The sequence below is a fragment of the Leuciscus leuciscus genome, assembly GCF_965113295.1.
Source record: "Leuciscus leuciscus genome assembly, chromosome: 1".
NCBI classification, from domain to species: domain Eukaryota; kingdom Metazoa; phylum Chordata; class Actinopteri; order Cypriniformes; family Leuciscidae; genus Leuciscus; species Leuciscus leuciscus.
Genome location: NC_138725.1, coordinates 33,285,105 through 33,308,298, shown reverse-complemented (window position 1 = coordinate 33,308,298; position 23,194 = coordinate 33,285,105). Strand labels below are relative to the sequence as shown.

General features: G+C 37.2%; 1 protein-coding gene and 1 long non-coding RNA gene across 2 annotated transcripts in view; both read left to right on the top strand.

Moving 5' to 3' along the window:
* Positions 1 to 1,746: 1,746 nt before the first annotated feature.
* mcoln1b (mucolipin TRP cation channel 1b) overlaps positions 1,747 to 23,194 on the top strand; it is a 21,565-nt gene continuing 117 nt past the window's right edge. The window contains exons 1-13 of the mRNA XM_082140980.1: positions 1,747 to 2,005; positions 2,691 to 2,941; positions 4,708 to 4,875; positions 5,456 to 5,612; positions 6,910 to 6,991; positions 8,405 to 8,501; positions 9,464 to 9,563; positions 9,642 to 9,748; positions 10,728 to 10,877; positions 13,506 to 13,607; positions 17,680 to 17,802; positions 19,086 to 19,292; positions 20,696 to 23,194. The exon at positions 20,696 to 23,194 is cut by the window's right edge and continues 117 nt beyond it. Coding sequence (XP_081997106.1) covers positions 1,963 to 2,005; positions 2,691 to 2,941; positions 4,708 to 4,875; positions 5,456 to 5,612; positions 6,910 to 6,991; positions 8,405 to 8,501; positions 9,464 to 9,563; positions 9,642 to 9,748; positions 10,728 to 10,877; positions 13,506 to 13,607; positions 17,680 to 17,802; positions 19,086 to 19,292; positions 20,696 to 20,827 — 1,719 coding nt within the window. The 5' untranslated portion in view covers positions 1,747 to 1,962 and the 3' untranslated portion in view covers positions 20,828 to 23,194. The remainder of the gene's footprint in view (positions 2,006 to 2,690; positions 2,942 to 4,707; positions 4,876 to 5,455; positions 5,613 to 6,909; positions 6,992 to 8,404; positions 8,502 to 9,463; positions 9,564 to 9,641; positions 9,749 to 10,727; positions 10,878 to 13,505; positions 13,608 to 17,679; positions 17,803 to 19,085; positions 19,293 to 20,695) is intronic.
* On the top strand, positions 15,182 to 16,870 carry LOC309478284. Its single transcript, XR_014198921.1, has 2 exons — positions 15,182 to 15,832; positions 16,309 to 16,870. It is a non-coding gene; the product is annotated as an uncharacterized lncRNA (long non-coding RNA).

The window sequence follows — 23,194 nt, the reverse complement described above, 5'->3', positions numbered from 1 at the left end:
ATTCTGACTTGATATATCGCAATTGTGGGAAAAAAAAGTCAGAATTGTGAGATAAAAAGTCGCAATTATTATTATGTATTTATTATTCAGTGGCAGAAACAAGCTTCCATAGGTGTTGGTACCATATAAAAAAAATTGATACTGGCATTCTAATTTTGAGTGCATTGACATGGTTGCTGCCTAAAAATATTGCATAACAAATAAGGTAAGAGAAGTACATTTTAAAATACTTCATCTAGTGTGCCCTGTTAAAACTTTTTTTCTTAGGTTGCGCACTGATGTAGATGTTCAATGTGATTTCTGGGGGACTGAGAAAGAAAATGTTGTCCACTTATTTATTTATTTTTTAAATTGCATTTATAGCTAAATGTTTTGGGTAGATTTTGGATGTTTTCTTTGTAAATGCTTATGGATGAAAGTTTACTTTTCTGAAAAATATGTTTGTTTGTTTTTTTAATAGACAAAGATTACCACCAAACATGGCCTTTATTGTTAATCTTTGTTTTATTATGGGAAAATACCATATACATAAACAAAATGGGCAAAAGGAAAACCTAACTTTTTGTTATCAGATAGATATGAAAATGTATATTGAGTTACTACTTGGGTTGAAAAATAGTAAAGCAAAATGCACCACCTTTTTACTTGTATTATTATTTTATAAATTACACTGCATATTTTATTTTCCTATTTGTTGTAGTCTATATTTGTTTAATATTTTTACACTATATGTTGGATTATTGTCATGTTTATTATTTGTATGTGACTGGCATTCAATAAAAAATAAAAGGCGGGCATTGGTAGTTTGGGGTGTTGGTTAGCAGGCGATTCCAATTTATTTGTGCCTATTTAGGTGCCTATTTTACAAACGGATCAATCCCAAAAAGACAAATAAGAAGATGGAATGAAAAAAATGCCATTAATGGCAATAAAAGACACAAACATGTTATTAAAACAAAAGAGATCTTTTTTGAGACACTCTTGAATCATGTACATTTTTAGATTAAAGTTTTCACTGAAATGCTGAAATATTTGGAGTTGGAAATATAATTATAATTTAGAAGCATCTCTCAAACAGTAGGTCATGGGTTTGATAGTGAATGCATGAACTGATAAAATATATACATTTGGATAAAAGTGTCTGACAAATGCATGTAAGTGTGAATTTTTTACATTTGGTTTTTCCTAAATCTTGAATATATGGTTAAGTGTGTGTGTGTGTGTGTGTGTGTGTGTGTGTGTGTGTGTGTGTGTGTGTGTGTGTGTGTGTGTGTGTGTGTGTGTGTGTGTGTGTGTGTGTGTGTGTGTGTGTGTGTGTGTGTGTGTGTGTGTGTGTGTGTGTGTGTAATTACATGTGAAAAAGAAGGAAAAAGAAGGAAAGCGAGGAATGTGTTCTGAAAATCATCCAGGGGAATTTGCAGCAACACAAAGTCAATATGAATGATGAATGTGTTCGTAATTTAATGCAAAATTAAATGTGACAATTTTATATTACCCCTCTATAGCATTAAAATACATTGCTGCATGATTGGTTCGTTTTGGGGCTTTTATTTTGACAGCGCCACAAAACAAAAATAAAAAGAAGGAGAGTGAGGAATCTGTGGGCTGGCAGCGTTTTTCACTTATTTCAAGAGAAACTCCTTATGAATCCTGAATGTTTTCTTTTATTTAGGCCTAAAGCAAAATAAAATGTGCTAATTTTAAATAGCTTTTCTATGGTACTTAATACATGTCGGACGAACAGTCGAAAATACATCCTGCCTAGGTCATTTTGTGACTTTTATCTTGACAGCGCTTGTGGTCAGAGGAGCATCTGATGATGGTGTTTGTGTTTTGTTCTGCTCATGTTCAGACTCTGCAGTGATGCGCTTCATCCGCGTCTGTTTACATTCCTGAAGCACATCGATCATATTAATGTGATTTATCTATCAATATCTGATTTTGCTCATCAATGGTCGTAGTATGTCGAGCGCTTACACCAGACCTTCAGCTGAAGGGGCCACAGGTTTGATTAATATTATATTATTCGCCGTTATTTACATAACTGTTACATCTCTATGATATAACTTTTATGACAGATATGCCTGTCTTTTTAATATGTATGTGTCTGAGGTTAAATGATTGCTTCGGCTACATTTATCGAGTCTCATTCTCATGTTTTTGTCTCATTTACAGTTTAAGCAAAAACATCTGAGAGCAGTGAAGAAACACAAAATTAAAAAATTGTCTTTTTTGACAAACTTTTATTTTGGAAGTGATTAATCGTTGCACAGATCTAAAAAAATAATTATAATAGTAATAATAATATATATGTATATATAGCATATATATATATATATATAAATTATTATTAAATTTTTTTAAGGAAACGATTAAACGATTAAAATATCTATATATAATATTAATTATATATAAATATATATACAGTACATGCAAATATTTCTTAAATATATACATGCATGTGTGTGTATTTTTATATACAAAATATAAAAACACAGTACACACACATATATTATGTTAACACAAACTTTTATTTTGGATGCGATTAATTGCTATTAATCGTTGCACAGCCCTAATATATTTATATACAATTATAAAAAAAAAAAAAAAATGTATATGGTTACAAAATAACCATTTGTTGTTGTTGATTTTAACAGCAAATGACCTGTTGTACTGTGTGTGTTCCTCAGAGAAGGACCGGCTGCTGAGTCCCGTGATGGGATACGGCTCCGGCGACCTGAACGGCAGGTGTCACCGCAGCCCCCCCACCCTGGACGTGTGTGCGACGGGCCCTCGGGGGCCGGAGGAAGAGGAGGAGGAGGCCCTGAGGAGGAAGCTGAAGTACTTCTTCATGAGCCCCTGTGATAAATACTACGCGAAAGGCCGCAAACCCTTCAAACTGGTCCTTCAGCTGCTGAAGATCATCTTAGTCACTGTACAGGTACATCAACCCTTTCTGCATTTATTAGGTGCTTTGGATGAAAGCGTTTCAAATGATTAAATTTAAATAAGTTAAATGTTAATCAGTCTCTTTAACTCTTTGTTATTGGACACTTTTGCTTTTTACTTTTATTGACTGGTAATATTTGGGATATTAATAACATTATTCCTCATTTAGCACTTAATCAAAGTGATGTGCCACTACAAGAAGTTGCTGTGCTACTGTAAAGCCATGATGCATTAATATATGATCGCTTTCAAACAGTGAAAGAGGCTTTCAGAGTCATCTAGGATACGTTTACATGACAACAATTTAAAAGTTTGACCTTTTTCAAATTTTCCGCGTACAGACAACGTCCTCATTCACACGGATCCGCGAAAGCGTTTTTAATTGTTGTATTATTCATGTCAGGCCAGTAGATGGCGATGTCACTTTGTAAAGAAACACTACGCGTCTATAGACTGAACATGTAATACGCATGACGTCACTGTTTTCACAAATTCACGTTTTTGTTGTTTACAAAGACGATTGCACTTTAACTTAAAAAACTTCCGTCCCATTTCCAATCTTCATATCCTTGCTAAACTTTTAGAGCAAATTGTTGCTTCTCAATTGCACTCTCATCTTACTGCAAACAATCTTTTTGAGCCTCTTCAATCTGGTTTCCGTAAATTTCACAGCACTAAAACTGCATTCGTTAAAGGAACACTCCACCGTTTTTTGAAATAGGGCTTATTCACCTTCTTTCCCACATTTAGATAGGTGGGCAAATGCATTTTTGTCTCAGTGGATGCATTGTTTTAGTTTGACAGGGTCGGCGTGAGCTTAGCTTAGCATAATGAATGGAATCCTTTGTTGCCAGCTAGCATGTCCTGAGTAAAAGTGATATAAAAAATATAAAAAACCCTACCTAATTACTTCTTGTGGCCTGCGTATTCACAACAAGTACAAATAGTGATGCAGATTAAGGACTATATTAGGGGGAAGCACAGGCGAAGCACTGCTACTTGGGCGTGATATCTCTGCGCCCAAGTAGCAGTGCTTCGCCTGTGCTTCCCCCTAATATAGTCCCAAGTCAAAATCTGCATAGGAAATCGCCTAGTGTTAATCTGCATCGCTATTTGTACTTGTTGTGAATACGCAGGCCACAAGAAGTAATTAGGTGGGGTTTTTTTTTTTTATATCACTTTTACTCAGGACATGCTAGCTGGCAACAAAGGATTCCATTCATTATGCTAAGCTAAGCTAGCGCCAACCCTGTCAAACTAAAACAATGCATGCACTGAGACAAAAATGCATTTGCCCACCTATCTAAATGTATAAAAGAATGTGAATAAGCCCTATTTCAAAAAACGGTGGAGTGTTCCTTTAAGGGTACGAATGATTTGTTACTTGCTTCGGATTCTGGCTGTCTTTTTCTGTCGCGTTTTTGTCGTTTACAGATACGATAACGTATCGTTTTCAAAAACATGCACTTTAACTCTCGTTTTCAAAAGTTTTTATTTTCAGGCCCCCAAAATGCCATTGTCAAGTAAGCGAACGGGCAAAATGCATATACATTTTTCTGTTTTAAAAACAGTGTTGTGTAAACGGAAAATGGATAATAAAGTTAATTAACACAAGTTGTTAGTTTTACTGTAGTAAAATACCAAATTATTAGGTTTTGGGGCAGAAAGTGGAGTATTTCTACAATGACAACAGTGAGTGTTATGACACAGTGGATATTTGTCTTAACTGGTGTGTTTCCACCTGTGTGTGTGTGTCAGCTGGTGCTGTTTGGTCTCAGTAATCAGATGGTGGTGGCGTTTAGGGAGGAGAACACCGACTCCTTCAAGCATCTGTTCCTCAGGGACTATCGGGATGATTCTGAGGAGCCGCTGTGTATCCACACGCAGAAGAGCGTCCACGACCACATCAACTACACCATAGAGCAGGTACAGAGTAGACACGCATCTGTGTGTGTCAGTGTGTGTTTAAACATGTCACATGAGCGCATGAGGGACACGCTTGTCTTTAACACCTGTGTGCGAGACTGCAGACAATCTAACCTGAGGAGAACAACCTCCAGACGAAAACACATGCCTGAAGATTTCTGTAATTCTCTGTGCAATATAGATAGATAGATAGATAGATAGATAGATAGATAGATAGATAGATAGATAGATAGATAGATAGATAGATAGATAGATAGACAGACATTAAAAAGTCTTACCGACCCCAAGGTTTTGAACCTTGCTTAATAAATATGTTAATGAATTTAATGAAACTACTGTAAGTAACTGCAGAGCTTGCTGTGGATGAGGAGGCTGTTGATCAATCTGTAGCTTCAGAGACCGTTAGCGAAACAGGATGTTAGCAACATTAGCACATCAGACGAGTGTTGAAACATTGAGCTTCATGTCAAAACATCTACATCAAATCAGTTCATGCAAACGTGCTGAACTAGTTTACAGTGTGTCAGATGCGTTTGAATATAACCTTTGACCTTTGACTCTCTGTCTGTGTGTGTGTCAGTATCTGTCTCTGCCGCAGACGTCAGTGGGAAGGTACGCGTATGTCCGCGGTGCGGGTGTGAACGACAGCGCCCTCTATCTGTGCCAGCACTACTACAGGAAGGGCACCATCGACCCGGTCAACGACACGTTTGACATCGACCCTCATGTTGTCACGGGTGCGCAGGAAATGACATCACATCACACTAATGCATAGCTCTGAGTTTAAAAGCTAGTCGTCTCGTTGTCTGATGTGTTTAACTCTCTGGTGCTCTCCGCGTGTCCCTCAAAAATTAGGATTTTTTTTTGTTTTTTGTCAATGAAATTAATGTACTATTTCACTCCCACTCCCAAACATCCCACTGTTTTTATGGGATTTATTTATACTAAATTATATTTACGCTGTATTTATAATGCATTTATTCACTTTTTGAACATAGACCTGCAAATTAAATTTCCAACGTAAACTGTCGAAAATCTTGAAATCTTGACTTAAGTTTGGTCTCTTTTCAAAGACGACACTTGGCAGATTATTGCTGAAGTGAAAAAAGTCAAGTTTAAAAAAAGTAACAGAATTTTACATTTATTTTAATGAAAAATGCACAAAAATACTATTTTCATTTTTTATATGAAATATATATTTTCAAAATCACGTTTTACTCTAAAACTGCGAGGAAATCAAAGCCATAAATCTAGTTTAGTCACTTAAAACAAGAAAAAATGTCAGTGCAAGTAACAAAAATAACGTAATTTAAAAGGAAAAATATTGTTTTCCCTTTTCTTTTTATTATTGAAAATAATTATTATTACTTTTATTATTTTTTAATATTATAGTACTATTTTATTACCAATATTTTTTTCTTATGGATATTTTGTGTTGTTTTAAACACAAACTCACTTAATTTTTATACATTTTTATTAAAAAGTTAAAAATGTCCTTCTCAAATAAGTACTTATTTATAAGACATTATAAGAATTATAAGACAATCATACTGAAAACAAGACAAAAATACTAAGTAAGAAAATAATTCAGTATGCATCACTCATTTTTTACAATCCAGTCAACAACCAATGTATAAAATGTTTCAAAACTGTTTAGCTCAGAAAAGTATGTGGTAGTAAAGTCGGTTGCAACTTCAGTTTCATGCCAACTTTAGCAAATATTTCATCCTGATTTTGCACCTCATTGCAGTGCATTCTGGGATTGCCTTCTCTGCATAAAGGATGCATATACATGTGGCCTAATCATTTTGCCAGTCCACTTGAGAGAGCAGAATAGGGAGGGTGGCGATGCTCCCTATGAAGGTGTCTCACTAGGGTTCAGAACAGAGCTAAATATTAAGAGTTCTAAATATTCGGAATTCCACGGAATCTGTGTTCTGTTTTCCTCTGTTGCCTAGCAATCCGTCTGAATGATCAGTGATTCTAAATGAGCCGTACTGACTCTTCTCCTGTGTGTTTCTGTTGTTGTTTTAGACTGTGTCGGAGTGGATCCACCGCCAGACCCTTCAGCTCCACTGCAAAACCACTACAAGACCTTAAACCTCAATTTCCAAAAGTGAGACAGACACACGTCAATCCAGCGATTCCAAATGAGAACATACTAAAAGCTTCTATTGCTTATATAGGAAGTAGGGATGGGGCCGATCCGATCCAGTATCGGTATCGGGACCGATACCAGCGTAATTCACGTATCGGATTTTCCCGATCCAACCTGCGGAGATATCCGATATCCTTGAGTCATGTCTGCGCTTTAACGTTGTCTGCTGAAATGACTCCAAAAGTGATTCCCGCCGGCTAGTCTGCTAGCTGGCTGCAAACTGCGGAATGGATTTCCTGAACGGAGGCGCGGCTCAATGAGACAGAGTTATGAGACACGCCACCGCTCAGGAAATCCATTCCGCAGTTTGCGGCCGCTGTGTGGAAATTCTTCACACTGGAAACACCGCAGAGCAAGACAGCAAAATGCAATGTTTGCAAAGCCGTAATTCAGAGCTCGTTGAAGCTCCCTCGCGTCGTACAACACAACGAATGCAATCAAACATTTAAAAAAGCACCACGTTACTGTGCGTTCACACCAAACGCGAATAGCGCGTCAAATTCGCGTCTGCCGCGTCTAGTTGGACGCTTGAATATTTTGAATCCATTCGCGCGCCCAGAGCGAAATTGACGCTCGTAAAAAGCAAAAGTTTGAAGCGAAATTGACGCGCGTCTGAGGCGAAATCCGCTTGTCTGTTTGCACATGGCTGATGTTGATCGAGCATTCATCGAGAGAGTTACAGCATCGGAGCGAGGATCACCCTTTAGATAGTGTGTGTGTGTGTAAGATGTTTACACTTGCACTTTTCTTATATTTCAAGACTCAAGTATTTGACATTTTGGGAATGTAATAAATATTGACATGACCTACAGTTGCATATTTGTTTTCAGAATGGGATTTTTCCTGTTAACAGGATTTACTGTTTTTCTGACTTCATTTTCTGACCTTATACTTACCATACATGCATAAATATGTAGGCCTACATATCATACTTGCCTGTTGAGAGGAGTTTATTTCAGCATCATATAAAATAAACAATAATGATAATAATAATATTAAAGCAAACACAGCTCTGGTATCGGAATAGTATCGGTATCGGCCGATATCCAAATTCAGGTATCGGGATCGGATCGGAAGTGAAAAAATGTGGATCGGTGCATCCCTAATAGGAAGTATAATAATCACAGACCAGCACAAACAGAACATTGTTTACCTTTTTATCAGTGTTTTTTAACATCCCCAAAGGGAGGTTTAGCTCAGTTTTGTGGACAGTAACTGTAGCTCTGTAAACACACACACACACACACACACACACACACACACACACACACACACCGTTAGTGTTGTCAAACCCTGATCTGTGTAAGAGCCGTTAGTCTTGTGAAATGGTTGCTCAAGTTCCTCTCTGCACTTCTGTCTGTCTCTCCACAGGCTGATTAATGTGACCATCCAGTTTCAGCTGAAGGCCATAAACATCCAGACGATTATTAATAACGAGATTCCCGACTGCTACACCTTCTCCATCACTGTACGCACAGATTCACACTTTCACAACATCTCATAATGTCTCATGAAAATATATTATATTATATTATATTATATTATATTATATTATATTATATTATATTATATTATATTATATTATATTATATTATATTATATTATATTATATTATATTATCATTCAAAGGTTTGGAATCTTTTTAAAGAAGTCACTTATGTTCACTCAGGATGCATTTATTTGATAAAAAATACAGTCAACATATGATACATTTGGGCAGTTTTGCGGCTTCACATTTTTGTGGAAGCTGTGCTAAAAAAAAATTCCAGGATTATTTCAATATTAAGTTCAAAAGAACATTGTTTATTTAAAATAGATATCTTTTGTAACATTATAAGTGTCTTTACTGTCACTTTTGACCAATTGAATGCATTTTACGATCTTACGCCAAACTTTTGAACATTAATGTATCATGTTTTCAACACTAATAATAATTATAAATGTTTCTTGAGCATCAAATCATCCTATTAGAATGATTTCTGAAGGATCATGTGACACTGAAGACTCGAGTAATGATGCTGAAAATTCAGCTTTGATCACAGAAATAAATTACAGTTTAACATATATTCACACAGAAAACAGCTATTTTAAATTGTAATAATATTTCAAATTTTTGACTGTATTTTATATCTTGGTAAGCAGAAGAGACTTCTTTCAAAAACATGAAAAAATCCCCCCAAAATTCAGATTTTGGAAGGGTAATTTATATTATAATATAATATAATATAATATTTGAAAGCACATGAGGCATGTAAGTGTGAATATTTTACATTTGTTTTTTCCTAAATCTTGACTATATGGTTAAGTGTGTGTGTGTGTGTGTGTGTGTGTGTGTGTGTGTGTGTGTGTGTGTGTGTGTGTGTGTGTGTGTGTGTGTGTGTGTGTGTGTGTGTGTGTGTGTGTGTGTGTGTGTGTGTGTGTGTGTTTCAGATCCTGTTTGATAACAAGGCTCACAGCGGTAAAGTGAAGCTCAGTTTGCTCAACGACGTCTCCATTAAAGAGTGCCGAGACCCTAACGTGTCGGGACACGGTGAGCCGACCCCAAGCGCTCTCACTGTCACACTGTGTGTGTCCTGCTGACGCTGAACCTGTGTGTCTCTGTGTCCAGCGGACAGTTACGCGCGCGTGGCGTTTGACGTGCTGGTGGCGGTGGTGTGCGGTCTGTCTCTGGTGTTGTGTGGGCGGTCCATCCTCAGGGGAATCATCCTGCAACACGTAAGCCACAAAAAATACCATCTTTTACTCACATCTGACACGGATCGGAATTTGATGCACACTGTAAACCCGAATAAGTTGGCAAAAATGATTTATTAAAAATAAAAATGTGTTATTATACAAAAATTATTTCCGGACTATATATCTGTTCCATCAGATTTTGCGCTGCAAAACATTCACGAGTCATGACAGCTGTTGTCTTGTCCATGCCGGCAAATAATCATGACTACTTGACATGAATTATATAAATAATTTTAGCACGGTCATTCAAAACCAGGGTCTATCATGTGCATAGTAAAACGATCACAAGAAATCTTTTTTGGGTGGAAATGAATGTAAACACAGATATTCACCCAAAATAAAAATTACTGTGTTAGAAAAAGCTTACAGAGTTTTAGTGTCAGTCCTACATTAAACTACTGTATATAATGTTGAATATAATGTATAATAATGCAATGGGGGAATATTTGTGGGTCCTGATAATGCCAGATGTCTGATGTTACCAGTAAAAAGTGGCCTACATTATTGTTAATATATCTAGTCAGTGAAAGAGTGCAAACATATTTGTCTAAAATACTGTATTTTCAGCTTCAGAATCATGAATATTGTTATTCTGGTGTCTCTATTGTCCTGTGCTTTGGGTTTCCAGCACAAGTCCAAGCCTATTCATTTACACACACAATGTAACGCCAAATTTAGCATTTTAATCAACAGTGCGTTTTTTGTTAACCTTTTATGTCTTGAAGTGTCTCAATAATATCGTATCGTGAGTTCAGTATCGTGATATGTATCGATTCGTGACATGAGGGTATCGTTACACCCCTGTCAGATACCAGTCCTGTCTAAAGTGAGTGTAAACAGTCAGGACATAAAATGATCAAAAGATCGGATCTGTGCATTAGGACTTGCAGTGTAAATGCAGTTAAAGTGTGAGTGCTTTCCTAATGCATCCTAACTCACAGTTCCCCTGCGCCGGCAGGAGTTTGTGTGTTATTTCCGTCAGTCTCTGGGCCGTTCGGTGTGTTGGGCCGACCGTATGGAGTTCATCAACGGCTGGTACCTCCTGCTCATCATCAGTGACGTCCTCACCATCATCGCCTCCTTCATCAAGATCGCCATCGAGACCAAGGTTCTGTGAGGTTTGGGGGTCCGGTTGCATAAAGCAACTTAAGTTTTTCCCTTAAGTATGAGACTTAAAGGTGCACTGTGTAATTTTTAGCAGCATCTAGTGGTGAGGTTGTGAATTGCACCGAACAGAAGTTATGGTGGCCGACAGGAAGTGATGTCGTCGTCTGAGACAGCAGAGAGTAGCCAGTTCAGCAATGAGGTTTCTTTACAAAGATCAATTCGAAATTAGGTTTACTTAATTATTCAGTAAAACGATATGTTATTGCGAAAATTATTGTTACTTTTTCATCATTGTATCAGTGTTTTATCGGCTGACTTTAGCTAGATCTTTGCACGAAGAACAACATAGTGACGAAACCCGGCCACTGTAGAAACATGTCGATGTAAGGGGACCCGCGGTGTGTGTAGATAGAAAAGGCTCATTCTAAGGTAATAAAAACATATCGGTTCATTATGTAAGGTCTTTATACACCACTGAAAACATAGTTATGTATATGATATTGCATTTCTGTCAACAGATCCTCCTAAATATTACACAATGCACCTTTAAGGCTTGATTTCCCCTCAGCTAAATGAATGACCTAAGGGTGTTGCATATAATCCCTTAAACGGTTCTCTTAGGTAAGGGAAACCGTTAAGTGTTTCTCGACAGCGACCCAGGTTATGCCGTTATAAAATTCGATTGCTGCCATGGACACGTTATTTGTTAATGCAGATATTTGATAATACAGATAGCGGTATGTTTCACAGAACACAGCATAACATGGATGAGGAAAACAAAAAAGAAAATCAAATATGAAAGAGAAGGGCCTTACGAGACAAAACTCAAATTGATAGTTTACTCAAAATTGAAAATGCTGTCATCATACTCGCCCTCAAGTCGGTCTAAACCCAACAAACTTTCATTCATCTTTAGAAACAAATAAAGATATATTTCTAGCCATTTATTGAAAGACATAAAAGTAATCCATATTAATCCAGGCTGTTTCGGAAGCTCAAACGTGCGCCAATGAACCAGGTTTGTTCTCGCGCGTGACGGACGCACGTTTGAGCTTCCGTTAACCATATAATATGTGCTTTGTGTGTTTATATGTAAAAAAATGGCAAATTTTTTATTTGTCTATCATATACAGCGGCCGATCGCGTCTCGTTAGAAGACTTGGATTGAACCTGCTCGCGCCGTGTAACTCTTAAGGAGAAGTTTTCCAAACCTTATGTTATACTTAGGAAAATGACAGTTAAGGGGCTTTATGCAACACTTAACGGTTTTTAACCCTCTACTGCATAGCGTTGCCCCCAGGCAACGGAAAGTTTTCTTAAGCCCTGTGTTCAGTACATTTTTCTTTAAATGATTGCAACCAATTAGAATGTTTGAAAAAGTATCAAAGAACAGTCCAATAAGGTTTGGGAGTCACTATCAAGCACCATTTGAAGGCGGGACGTCCTTTTCTGACACATGGTCACAGGAGCACATGGTGTGAGATGAAAGCAAGATTATTTGCTTTAGTAATCATATTTAAAATGACATGAACTGTACATAAAAAATATGTGTGTGTGTATGAAGGTGTAGAGAAGCCTTTTGGCAGGTTTTGTGAATTTATTTTTATTTTGCATGTTCACAAATTCAGTTTTTCTTCTTGTTGCCTCAGGGCAACGTTATGCGATAAGGGGTACTTTTCAAGGATGTCTTGGACAATACCTCACAATGGCAAATAATGTGTTACAAGTAGGGAAGATGTAGGGTTCCTGGGTGCACAGGAACACCCAAAGTCACCAAAGTGACACTAATGTGCAGCATCCACAGTCATGTTAGAACAGAAAGGGGCCATCTACAAACTGTTCCCACAAAGTTGGGAGCATGAAATTGTCCAAATTGTCTTGGTATGCTAAAGCATTAGGAGTTCCTTTCACTGGACCTAAGGGGCAAAGCCCAACCCCTGAAAAACAACCCCACACCATAATCCCCCCTCCACCAAACAACCCCACACCATAATCCCCCCTCCACCAAACAACCCCACACCATAATCCCCCCTCTACAAAACTTTACACTTGGCACAATGCAGTCAGGCAAGTACCGTTTTCCTGCCAAACCCAGACTCGTCCATTGGATTGCCAGTCAGAGTTATTTAAGTGTTTTTCCCTTTTTACTTAAATGATTTCTTGACATTTTTTAATAATTTTTTTTATTTTTGTATTGCTCTCTGAGAATTGTATAATGATCATTTTCTCTATGATTCTTTACCATTGTTGCATAACGTTGCCCTCAGGCAACAAAAAAATATTTTGGGGTGGGGGGGTTGGGGGAGGGACATTTTTCAATAAATCAATAAAATGTTCCCAAATGAGCCAGGAAATGATGTGAAATAATTTTTATCATGTGTCATCAAAATTCATGCAGTAGAGGGTTAAGGGATTACTTAAGAGAAAATAGATACTTAAGGGAAATTCTTAGTGTATGACGTTTCACCCAAAGAAACTCTTAAGTAACACTTCACGGTTATTTTTTGCAACACCCTTAAGTTTAAGGAAAACCTAAGGGAAAATAACACTTAAGGTGCTTTATGCAACCGGGGCACTGATGCGTTCGAGAAGAGCTCTGATCTGATTGGTGCTTGTGTTTGTTTCGCAGAACCTGTCGTCGTATGACGTCTGCAGTATTCTGATGGGAACCTCCACTCTGATGGTTTGGGTCGGGGTGTTACGATACTTCAGCTTCTTCCAGAAATACAACGTGAGTTACACTGCATTCCTGTCGCATATTCTACAGTCAAACCAAAAATTATTCATTTTTGTATATATTTTTACTAGTGGGTGCAGGACACTATAGTTCATTTATGTTAGTGAGGAGAGCAAAATAAAGTAAACTGTGACATATTATACCCACAAATTCTTCATACGGTGACTACCAGGAAAAATTTGGAACCAAAAATGATTCAGACACTTTGACCTGACCAAGTGTTTTTCTTTTGCTAATGCGACCTTTCTACACCACAGAGTGAACAGAATGAAGCATTGCTTGGTCATTGGTTGAGCTAAATGTGTATTATCTAATTGTGTAGTTAAATTTAACAGCTGACAGATATTCAACATAATTCATTTGTCAGACAGTCTAACCTGCCAAATCAGATCTAGTCTGATCTGATAACTAGAGTTCTTATCATATTTTATTACCATTTTCTAAACTATAGAGAATAAACTGTGATAATGTTAGAAATGTTGAAGGTGTCTGAATAAATTTTGGTTTGACTGTATGTCCCATTGAGCAATACCATAGACTATAGAATAACACAAGACGCGTCACTCGTATTGTTTTGAATGGGGAAAAGTGCAATGCTCAATATGGAGGAATAAGTCCCGCCTTCTAAATAAGAGCCAATCACTGATTGGTAAAGTCATCGCATCACTGCAAACAGTCAGAGGCGCTTCCACTGCGCATGAGCTTGATCCAGCCTAAAAATTATGTCATTATTCGAGCGTTTAGGAACTAGATTTATGAGACAGTTGTTGTCAGATTTCATTGGTGATTTCAAATATGAAATTTAACCGTAAGCTTGGCGAACAGTTTTGGAGAATTTGAAGTTTCCCCATTCAAAGAGACAGGAGCTGCACTTGCATGACCGAGAGGTGTTTTAAAGATGGCCGCCGAGTGAAATGACTCGTCTTAAAGGTGACATATCATGCTTTTAAATCGTTCCTTTTTACATATAAATCATACATTTGTGGTCTATATAAAGCGGAACTGCAATGCTTGGGTCTGAATTCCTCATTATTATAGCTCCACAGGCCCCTTTTCTGATGTGCGTCTGAGAGCAACTCGTTTTAGTGCGGTCTCTTTAAATGCAATTGAGACACTTCATACCCCGCCCCCTCTCCAGGTTGTAGCGGTGACACTCGGTGCAACTCCACCCCGTTCGGCCATTTTTGTAGTTTGATAGCAGAGATACGATTATCTAGCGGCACAGAAAAGTTTTATTCACACGTTATTAACAAAATGTCAACAACGGAAGACTTGTCCAGCCAGCCTTACATGTTCGAGCCAGAGTCGGAGCCGGAGCGAGATGAAAATGAAGACGACGAACCTGCAGAACAACGTCTTCATATGGATGTATCGCGCGCGCGCGACCGTGTCTCTCTCTCTGCTCGTTCTTTCAGTTAAACATACGGCCTGTCACAAGCGCGGCAGTTCATCTACATTAGACGGTGTAATGAAGCGTGTGGGTTACTACATCCAACAACCGAACATTTTAACTTACCCTCTCGTAACTTCTGCATCCTTTAGCTTGGACTACAAAATAGAAATAAAAATGGCGGATTGCTGGAAGTGTTGGGCCGGAAGTCGATGTCCTTATTTGGCAGTTCCGCTGCAAATACTGTGACGTAATAGTACAAAAAACGTCATAGAGAACAGAAAAATCGGAACAGGCTGAAAAATATGACCAAAACAGAATATAAAGATATCAACGAAGCACCTGAAGAGAATAATTTCAACTTTTCTGTACTTCTAAACACTCCAAATATACAACAAAATGCATTTAAGGGCTAAAAAAGTGGATTTAGCATGATATGTCCCCTTTAAAGTGTTAAAATGAACCACAACCTCTAAAATTTGTCTTCTGTTTTACTTCATTCAAATGAATATGACTTTTCCAAAAGAAAAATATTTATTATCAATTTGTTTTTGTTATTAGGAAAATGTTATATTCGTCAAACTAAATGGAGTAACTAAAAAAACAACAAATTTTGCTCATTTTAAAACAGCCTTTAAATGTATTTAGAATCTGTAAAGTTTTTAAAAAATCGAAAAAGCTCGAAGAACTGCATCTCTGCTAAATTTATTTAACATGTTGAATTTAACATAACATAAGTTACATTTTTTGTTTCTTTTTATTTCAATTATTGTTGTGTTTCAATTTATACATACAAAATGTGAAAATGTTTAAAAGAAATGTGTTAAAGGTGAACTAAGTAACTTTTTTTACCTTAACTGAACAGCTTCGGAGTCATTGGAATGGTTATATTACTTATTTCGGGTTGAATGGTGGTCGTTTCGCACCCCCCTGGTGCCCGTGAGCGGAAAATACGCACTTGCAACTTTGAGCCGGCGGGCCGCGTCAGGAAGTATCGCGTGATATCAGGTCTCGCGATGTAAACAATTGCTTTACGGCCAAAAGAAATCTGCTAAAATGCGGTCATTATTGCGCTCCCTCACGCTGTTCGAACCCGAATGAAGAAGACGTTTTAAAGAACGTCCCATCTGCTTTGATGTCGTTGATCTACTAGCCTCTGGTGTCTGAGAATCAACAACGAGTTTTTACGACAGTGTTGTCAAATATCTATTCCGAAGCTGTGGGGGGAGCTCTAGAGAGAAACCTGCGAGCAAAAAGCGAGAATACAGCGAAGAAGTCCCGAAACTACTGAGTGCTGCTTTAAAGTCGGCATGAAACGGAAGTTGAGATTGTCATTTGTTCCTTGTTGTGACGTATATCCGAGTGAAACGGCTTCTGAAATTAGAAAAAAAATTAGGGTGGGGCTTGATTTCATCCTTCGGGAATTGATTGGATCGTTGGAGGTTGGGCGTTGCGAACAAAATTGAGGCAGATTTGAATGCCAGTTTACATTCAGTTGTGGAGGATTTCTCTCCACCGGACTCCCCACCGTTACCCTCCCATGAAGGATTTTTTATTGAGGAGCCCGGCGACGAGAACGAGGACGAGCAGCTACATTTTCAGGCAGGAATCAGGCAGAAACGAGACAGACACCGATAGCCGCACCCTCATCGGCTCTGGCCGCACCCTTTCGCCATGGCACGTGACCGAAAGAGAAGAGAGGTCGTTTCGAGGGGGGAGGGAAGGGTAATGTATTTGATTAAAGATTATAAGGGTACATGAATTAAAAAAAAAATAATGAAGTGCACAGATAAATCATTTATAATAAACACTACAACATTACATATAAAAAGAAGATTTGTCAAATTTGATTTCATGCCGACTTTAAGAACTTGCTGTTGAATTCTGTAATTTTGAAAGTTCAATCAAATAAAATTTAAAATAAAATACTTCTAATATGCAATGCATGTGTCCAGGTGACATTTCACCCCAAAATCAAAAAAAAAAATTCTAATTTTCATTATTCTAATCTGTCTCAATGTTTCACCTTTTTTTTTTGTTCTCTTTACTCTCAATTATGCTTCTTACTATTGTAATACAGTATTTGTCTTGCAATATTATTACTTTTATTCAAATCGGCACAAACTAAATTCAGTAAGACAAACTATAAAGTGCTTGGAATTGTACTTTACTACAAATTTTAAATAAAGCATATATTTTTTTCTAATATTATAGTAACAAGTGTATGGAGGGGAAATGCACTTCATTTAATTGTCAATGTACAAAATCTTGGGCCATAAAATAGTTATAAAAATAGGCTTTTGTTTATGCTAGTAAAAACAATTCTTATTTTAAAAAGATTTATAAAAAAAAAAAAAAACTTTAGATTTTTATGACCCTGACATTTTTTGACAGGCTTTGTGAGCTTCACATTTCCTCTTTCTTTCTTATTTTCTTTCTGTTTTACTCTTTAATTGGCCATAAAACAGTCTTTATGCTAGTAAAAAGTCATTTATTTTTCTTTTGATTTTGTCTTGAAATACGACCCTGAAATGTTTAGAAAGCCTTTGTGAGCTTTCTTTCCTTTTTTTTTCTTTTCTGTTTTCTATTAAATCTGACTCTGCAAATATGACCAAGTCAAAAGCGCAAACCCAGAGACAGTAAACTGAACGAGTGAATCTTCTGATCTGTTGTCAGATCCTGATCGTGACTCTACGAGCCGCGTTTCCCAGCGTGATCCGGTTCTGCTGCTGCGCTGCTGCCATTTACATGGGCTACTGCTTCTGCGGATGGATCGTCCTGGGACCCTACCACGCTAAAGTATGTCACAGCTCAATAACACTCTGCCTGGCCAAAAAAAAACAGATCACTGTTTGGATTTAAATAGTCTATGATTGGATCATTATTGCAGTGATTATTATGTTTCTAGCATGTTATATGTTTGGCAACAGTTCTTATAACCCTAATCGATGGAGTGTGTAGCTTTTCATTTCTTATACAATCATGTAGGAAGACACATCATGGCCATATTCCAGGATGACAATGTCAAGATTCCTCAGGCTCAAACTGTGGAAGAATGGTTGATAGGAGCATGAAGAATCATTTTCACACATGGGGCCGTAGTTTAAGGATCTAAGCACATGGTTTAAAGCGCACCTCTCAACTGCACTTATTCATATTTTTTTTGTCTTGAAAGCTTATTTTATTTCATTTTGATAGTATTTTTTCAATTTTTTGGGATTTTTTTTTTTTTTTTTTTTTTTACCTTTAAATTACTAGATTTGATTAATACATAAGAAATAAATAGTAATATAAGCACATTCCTCACATTCTTTCAACTTAAATTCAAAGTAACACAATTTCATGCATAACCCCCTTTAATTCAGCTCAAAATATCTTACATTGGGTGTGTCTGCTGACTTCTTGTGGAAAAAATAATAATGTGATATTTTTATATATTTCATGACTCTTGCCACTAGATGGCCTTATTGCTCTATATGGAGCAAATGAGCTGTTACCCTGGGTCCTAAAGTCAGTTTTTCTTCAGATACACATGTAGACATTAGAAAATCTCTCTTTTTTTCAGCATTTTTAGTTGGAATTTTGAGCATTTTTAGGTTTTGATATGTGTACTGAAGCATTCCTCACATTCCCTTCATTCCTATGGGGGTCAAATTGGCCCGCGAGCGAAGGATGAAGAACAACGTGGCGCAGGACGTGAAAATAATAACTGCGTCGGACTGAAACTAGCAAAAAAAAAACACTGCATGGCGCCAGGTTTATGATGGGGCCCATGAAGTCCAGAACGTAAATGCATTGAAAGTCTTTGAGAATGTGCTGGAGGAGACTTTACAGAGAGCTGGACTCTTGCATTGACAATACAAGATCTTGAGCCAAAATTGTGGCACCTCTTGATGGAAATAACATCACAACATTTATTTTTTATCAAGAGGAGTGTACATTTTTGGTCAGTATCTTGTATACAGCTTATTTGGCAGGTGGTCATAATGTTTTGGCTCACCGTTGTAAATCACCACATTAAAACATCCATTGTCTTCTAGCATCCAAACGTTGACATGTCCTCGTCTGTGTCTCTCCACCAGTTCCGCTCTCTCTCCACGGTGTCCGAGTGCCTGTTTTCCCTCATCAACGGAGACGACATGTTCGCCACGTTCTCGGACATGGAGCAGAGCGGGACGCTGGTGTGGGTCTTCAGTCAGGTGTATCTCTACACCTTCATCTCGCTCTTCATCTACATGGTGCTGTCGCTCTTCATCGCGCTCATCACTGGAGCCTACGACACCATCACGGTGAGTCCTGCTGTCCTCGACCCAAACTAATGTAAAACCATTACTAAAACTAAATCTGAATATAACTAATTTAGAAAATAATAAAGCTAAATTGACATATTTACACAAAATAACAAAAACTTAAAGGGGTGGTTGATTATGAATTCACTTTTTTAACTTTAGTTAGTGTGTAATGTTGCTGTTTGAGCATAAACAACATCTGCAAAGTTACAGCGCTCAAAGTTCAAAGCAAAGGGAGACATTTTACTTTACAGAAATCGTTTTTTAAAGCTACACTGTGTAATTTTTTAAGTTGATTCTTAGCAAAAAACACTTTGTTCTTTCAAAATGATATGTGCTCATTAATGTGTAATTACTTCTACCAACTAATCAAGTATTCTCGTAAGCGCCATTTAGAATACATACGAGCGAGTCGCTCAAATGGCGGCAGCCATGTTGAAAATACATTAGCCAAAGAGGGACATACCTGGAAATTCAAGCTTCGCCTTTCGCGTTTTTACACTCAGTGGCACCGTGACGAATGCGAGGGGGAGATTACTCTCGACTGCCGGCAGATTTGAAATAATACGGCCACCGTAGGAGTTAAAACGCACTTGGAATGGGAGGGGCTACAAAGTAATATTCAGTTGGTAGTCATAAACAATTTCACAGCTAGATGGGAGAAAATCCTACACAGTGTAGCTTTAAGGACTACAACGAACAGCTGGTAGAGACTACAATGAGCTTCTTCATGGGTTAGTTACATCACAAACCCTAAAATTAACATAAATCCCGCCCATGGGAACGATTATCAAGACAGAATATGCTAATCAATGACTAGAAGATAGTTAACTCCACATCAGCTACATAAATTCATCAACTAACCATTCAGAAATGTCCTGTTGCTTCTACATGTTGTCACTTCTTCTTGAGTCTCTCCATCATTGTCTGACTCTGGTTTGAACATAAAAGGCAGAACAGTTTCTGACATTTCAGTGTGTGTCTGTGTGAGGTAATCAGAGTTGCTAACACACACACACACACACTGTGCCGGGAGCAGCAGCTCATTTGCATTTAAAGGGACACACAAAAATGGTGCGTTTTTTCTCACCTTCAAAAAGTGACGATTTTAACATGCTATAAAAATAATCTGTCGGGTATTTTGCGCTAAAACTTCACATACACAATCAGCAACACAACAACAGAGACTTATTTTACATCTTGTAAAAAGATGTATATTATCTTGTAAAAATATGTCTTTTTTGGAGTGACTTTGAGCTTTGTGAGTTTGCAGATCTTTTCTCGTGCTCAAACAGCAACATTACACACTAACTACAGTTAAAAAGATGGAAAAGCAGAATAGCACCCCTTTAAAAGTGCCTGTCTGAAATGTGTAAAAACGGCTGTGTGTGTGTGTGTTCCAGCAACAAACGCAGGACGTGCCGCAGGCGTCTGAACTGCACCGGTTCATCGCCGAATGCACTGACACACCGACCTCTGGAAACTTCCACTGTCCTGAGCCGTCGACCTGTTCAGTCTTCTGCTGCTTCAGCTAGTGTGTGTGTGTGTGTGTGTGTGTGTGTGTTTGTTTCTGGTTAACCCGTCATTCATCTCACACACACGGGATGGACATGCACTCCTATGTTTGTTTGTTTACAGATAAACTTGTTTTAATTCCGTTATTTTATATTTAAATCCGTTATAATTAATGAGCAAACTATTGCATATTCATGAGCATCTTGGCCAGAACAGGTAAAGTGAGCGGCGCCCTCTAGAGGTGAGGAGGAGGTGCTGCACACAAACTAACACCAACACAGAGGGAAACAGAGGACGTTTCAGGTGTTTTGATTAATCTCAGTCACAACAAACACGTCCAGGTCACATTTCAGAAAGATAGAGAGAAAATATTATTTTGGGATTTAAAAACAAAATTATTTTTTAGGACCATTATGATGTTTTGGTTTGTGATATTATTTTCATGACGTTTAAAATAAGTGTTTATTTAAATACAAAAAAAAATATTTTCAATTTAATATGCATACATTTAAGATTCAAATGGAAAATACAACAAATATGTGACACAAATAGTTTTGAGAGATTTTGTCATGAAAATAATGTCACAATGCAACAAAAATAGACGTGTTTTCTGACATGCAAAGCGATATTTCTCGTCTCTCACTGATTTCTGGTTGGAATACGACCTGACACAGAAGAACAACTTTATATTTCAGGTGTTTTGGTAAATCTCGTGATAAAATATACAGGTCACATTTCACCCTAAAAACACACGCAAAAAAATAAGAAGTTATATTTTGCTTTAAAAAAATAAGCCTTTTTTGGGACCATTATTAAAAAAAAATTGGTCTTAATTGCTGGAATTATTTTCTATTTTAAATCTTTATAAATATAAGTTGCAGATTCAAATACAAGATGCATAAAAATAATTTGAGAGAAAATGAAACACATTTGTTATGTATATGTCACAATGCAACAAATATTAATCGGCTTTGTTTTCTTATATGCAAAACGATGTTTATTTTAAATAAGCATAAATTGAATAATTCTACACCATAAAATTCTGGTTTAAAAAAAAAATTAAGTTTGTAATTTATTTGAACAGGGTCAATCTAATTTAAAATGGTTGATTATTCGTGTAATGAAAATCATTTTTAGGTTGAAATATGACCTGCACATTTTCGTCAGATTCACCTGATCATTTTTATTCCGTTCATATGCTATTATAGTGCCGGCTATGACCACATCTGATTTGATGCTTTTTGTAAGTCATTTTCAGAAAATACATTTTTAAATGTGTTTTGTGGATATATAGATATTATAATGCTTATGTTTCATAAGCACAGTAGGATATTTGTGCTTTATTGGCATCATATGGATGATAATGCCACATTCTGACGCTCTTTCTGTGCTTTGTTTCAGATTTCTCTAGTGTGTGTGTGTGTGTGTGTGTGTGTGTGTGTGTGTGTGTGTGTGTGTGTGTGTGTGAATGTGGTTTACAGGAAGCATAGCTTGCAGGTTTGTCATGAATATTAATGTGGGTGGTGTATTGTATCGGTCTCCAGTGCATTTGCTCCTTCAGCGCGTCACACACACACACACACACACACACACTGATGTTTGGAGAAGCCCTGGGCATCTAGAGAGGCTTTTCCCTGTGTTATTGACACACACAGGTCAGTCCATCAGGGAATCGCTCGAGCGGTGAAGCTTTGAGTGTGTTGTGTGTGTTTAGAAGTGTGTGTGTGCTCAGTAGCGGGATGATAATGTTGGCTTGAAATGACTTGTATGTCTTATAATGCTTAATTAGATTCATTACTAGTACTCGAGAAACCATAAGCAGTGGTTGTGGATGAGAGGACAGGTGAATACAGGACTGAAAGGGAACAAAAAGTCATTATTATGATTATTGAAGGTTATTTATGAGCTCTCAGTATAGCATATTTATGATATTAATAATGGACTTTTCTACGCTAATAATCTTCAGCTTTTGGCAGTTTAATATCAGATCCGTTCAGGTTTATTGCTCTGAAAGAGAGTGTTTTTGTTGTGAGGAAGACGCTGTTTTTGCCTTGATGTTATTGTTTCTATTCAGAATGAATTGTTGGTGTAGTTTCATGATTACTGTGATAAAGTTTTACTGCTGTTTTAATGAGATTTAAATTATTTAAAATGCTGTATTTTGTCTTAATTTTTTACATTTATTGTATGTAACTGTAAGCTGAGATGCTTTTGGTCACATCTTTTATTTAAAGTCTCAGACAGTGACACTCATTTTTAACAGAGGGAATATTTGTGTTTTGTTTTTTTATAATGCAGTTTTGCACATTTTTTTGTTTGTAATTTATTTGGAGAGATTGAACGTGTATCTGTGGGTTAGTCAGTGTATCTTTAATTTAAAATGGTTG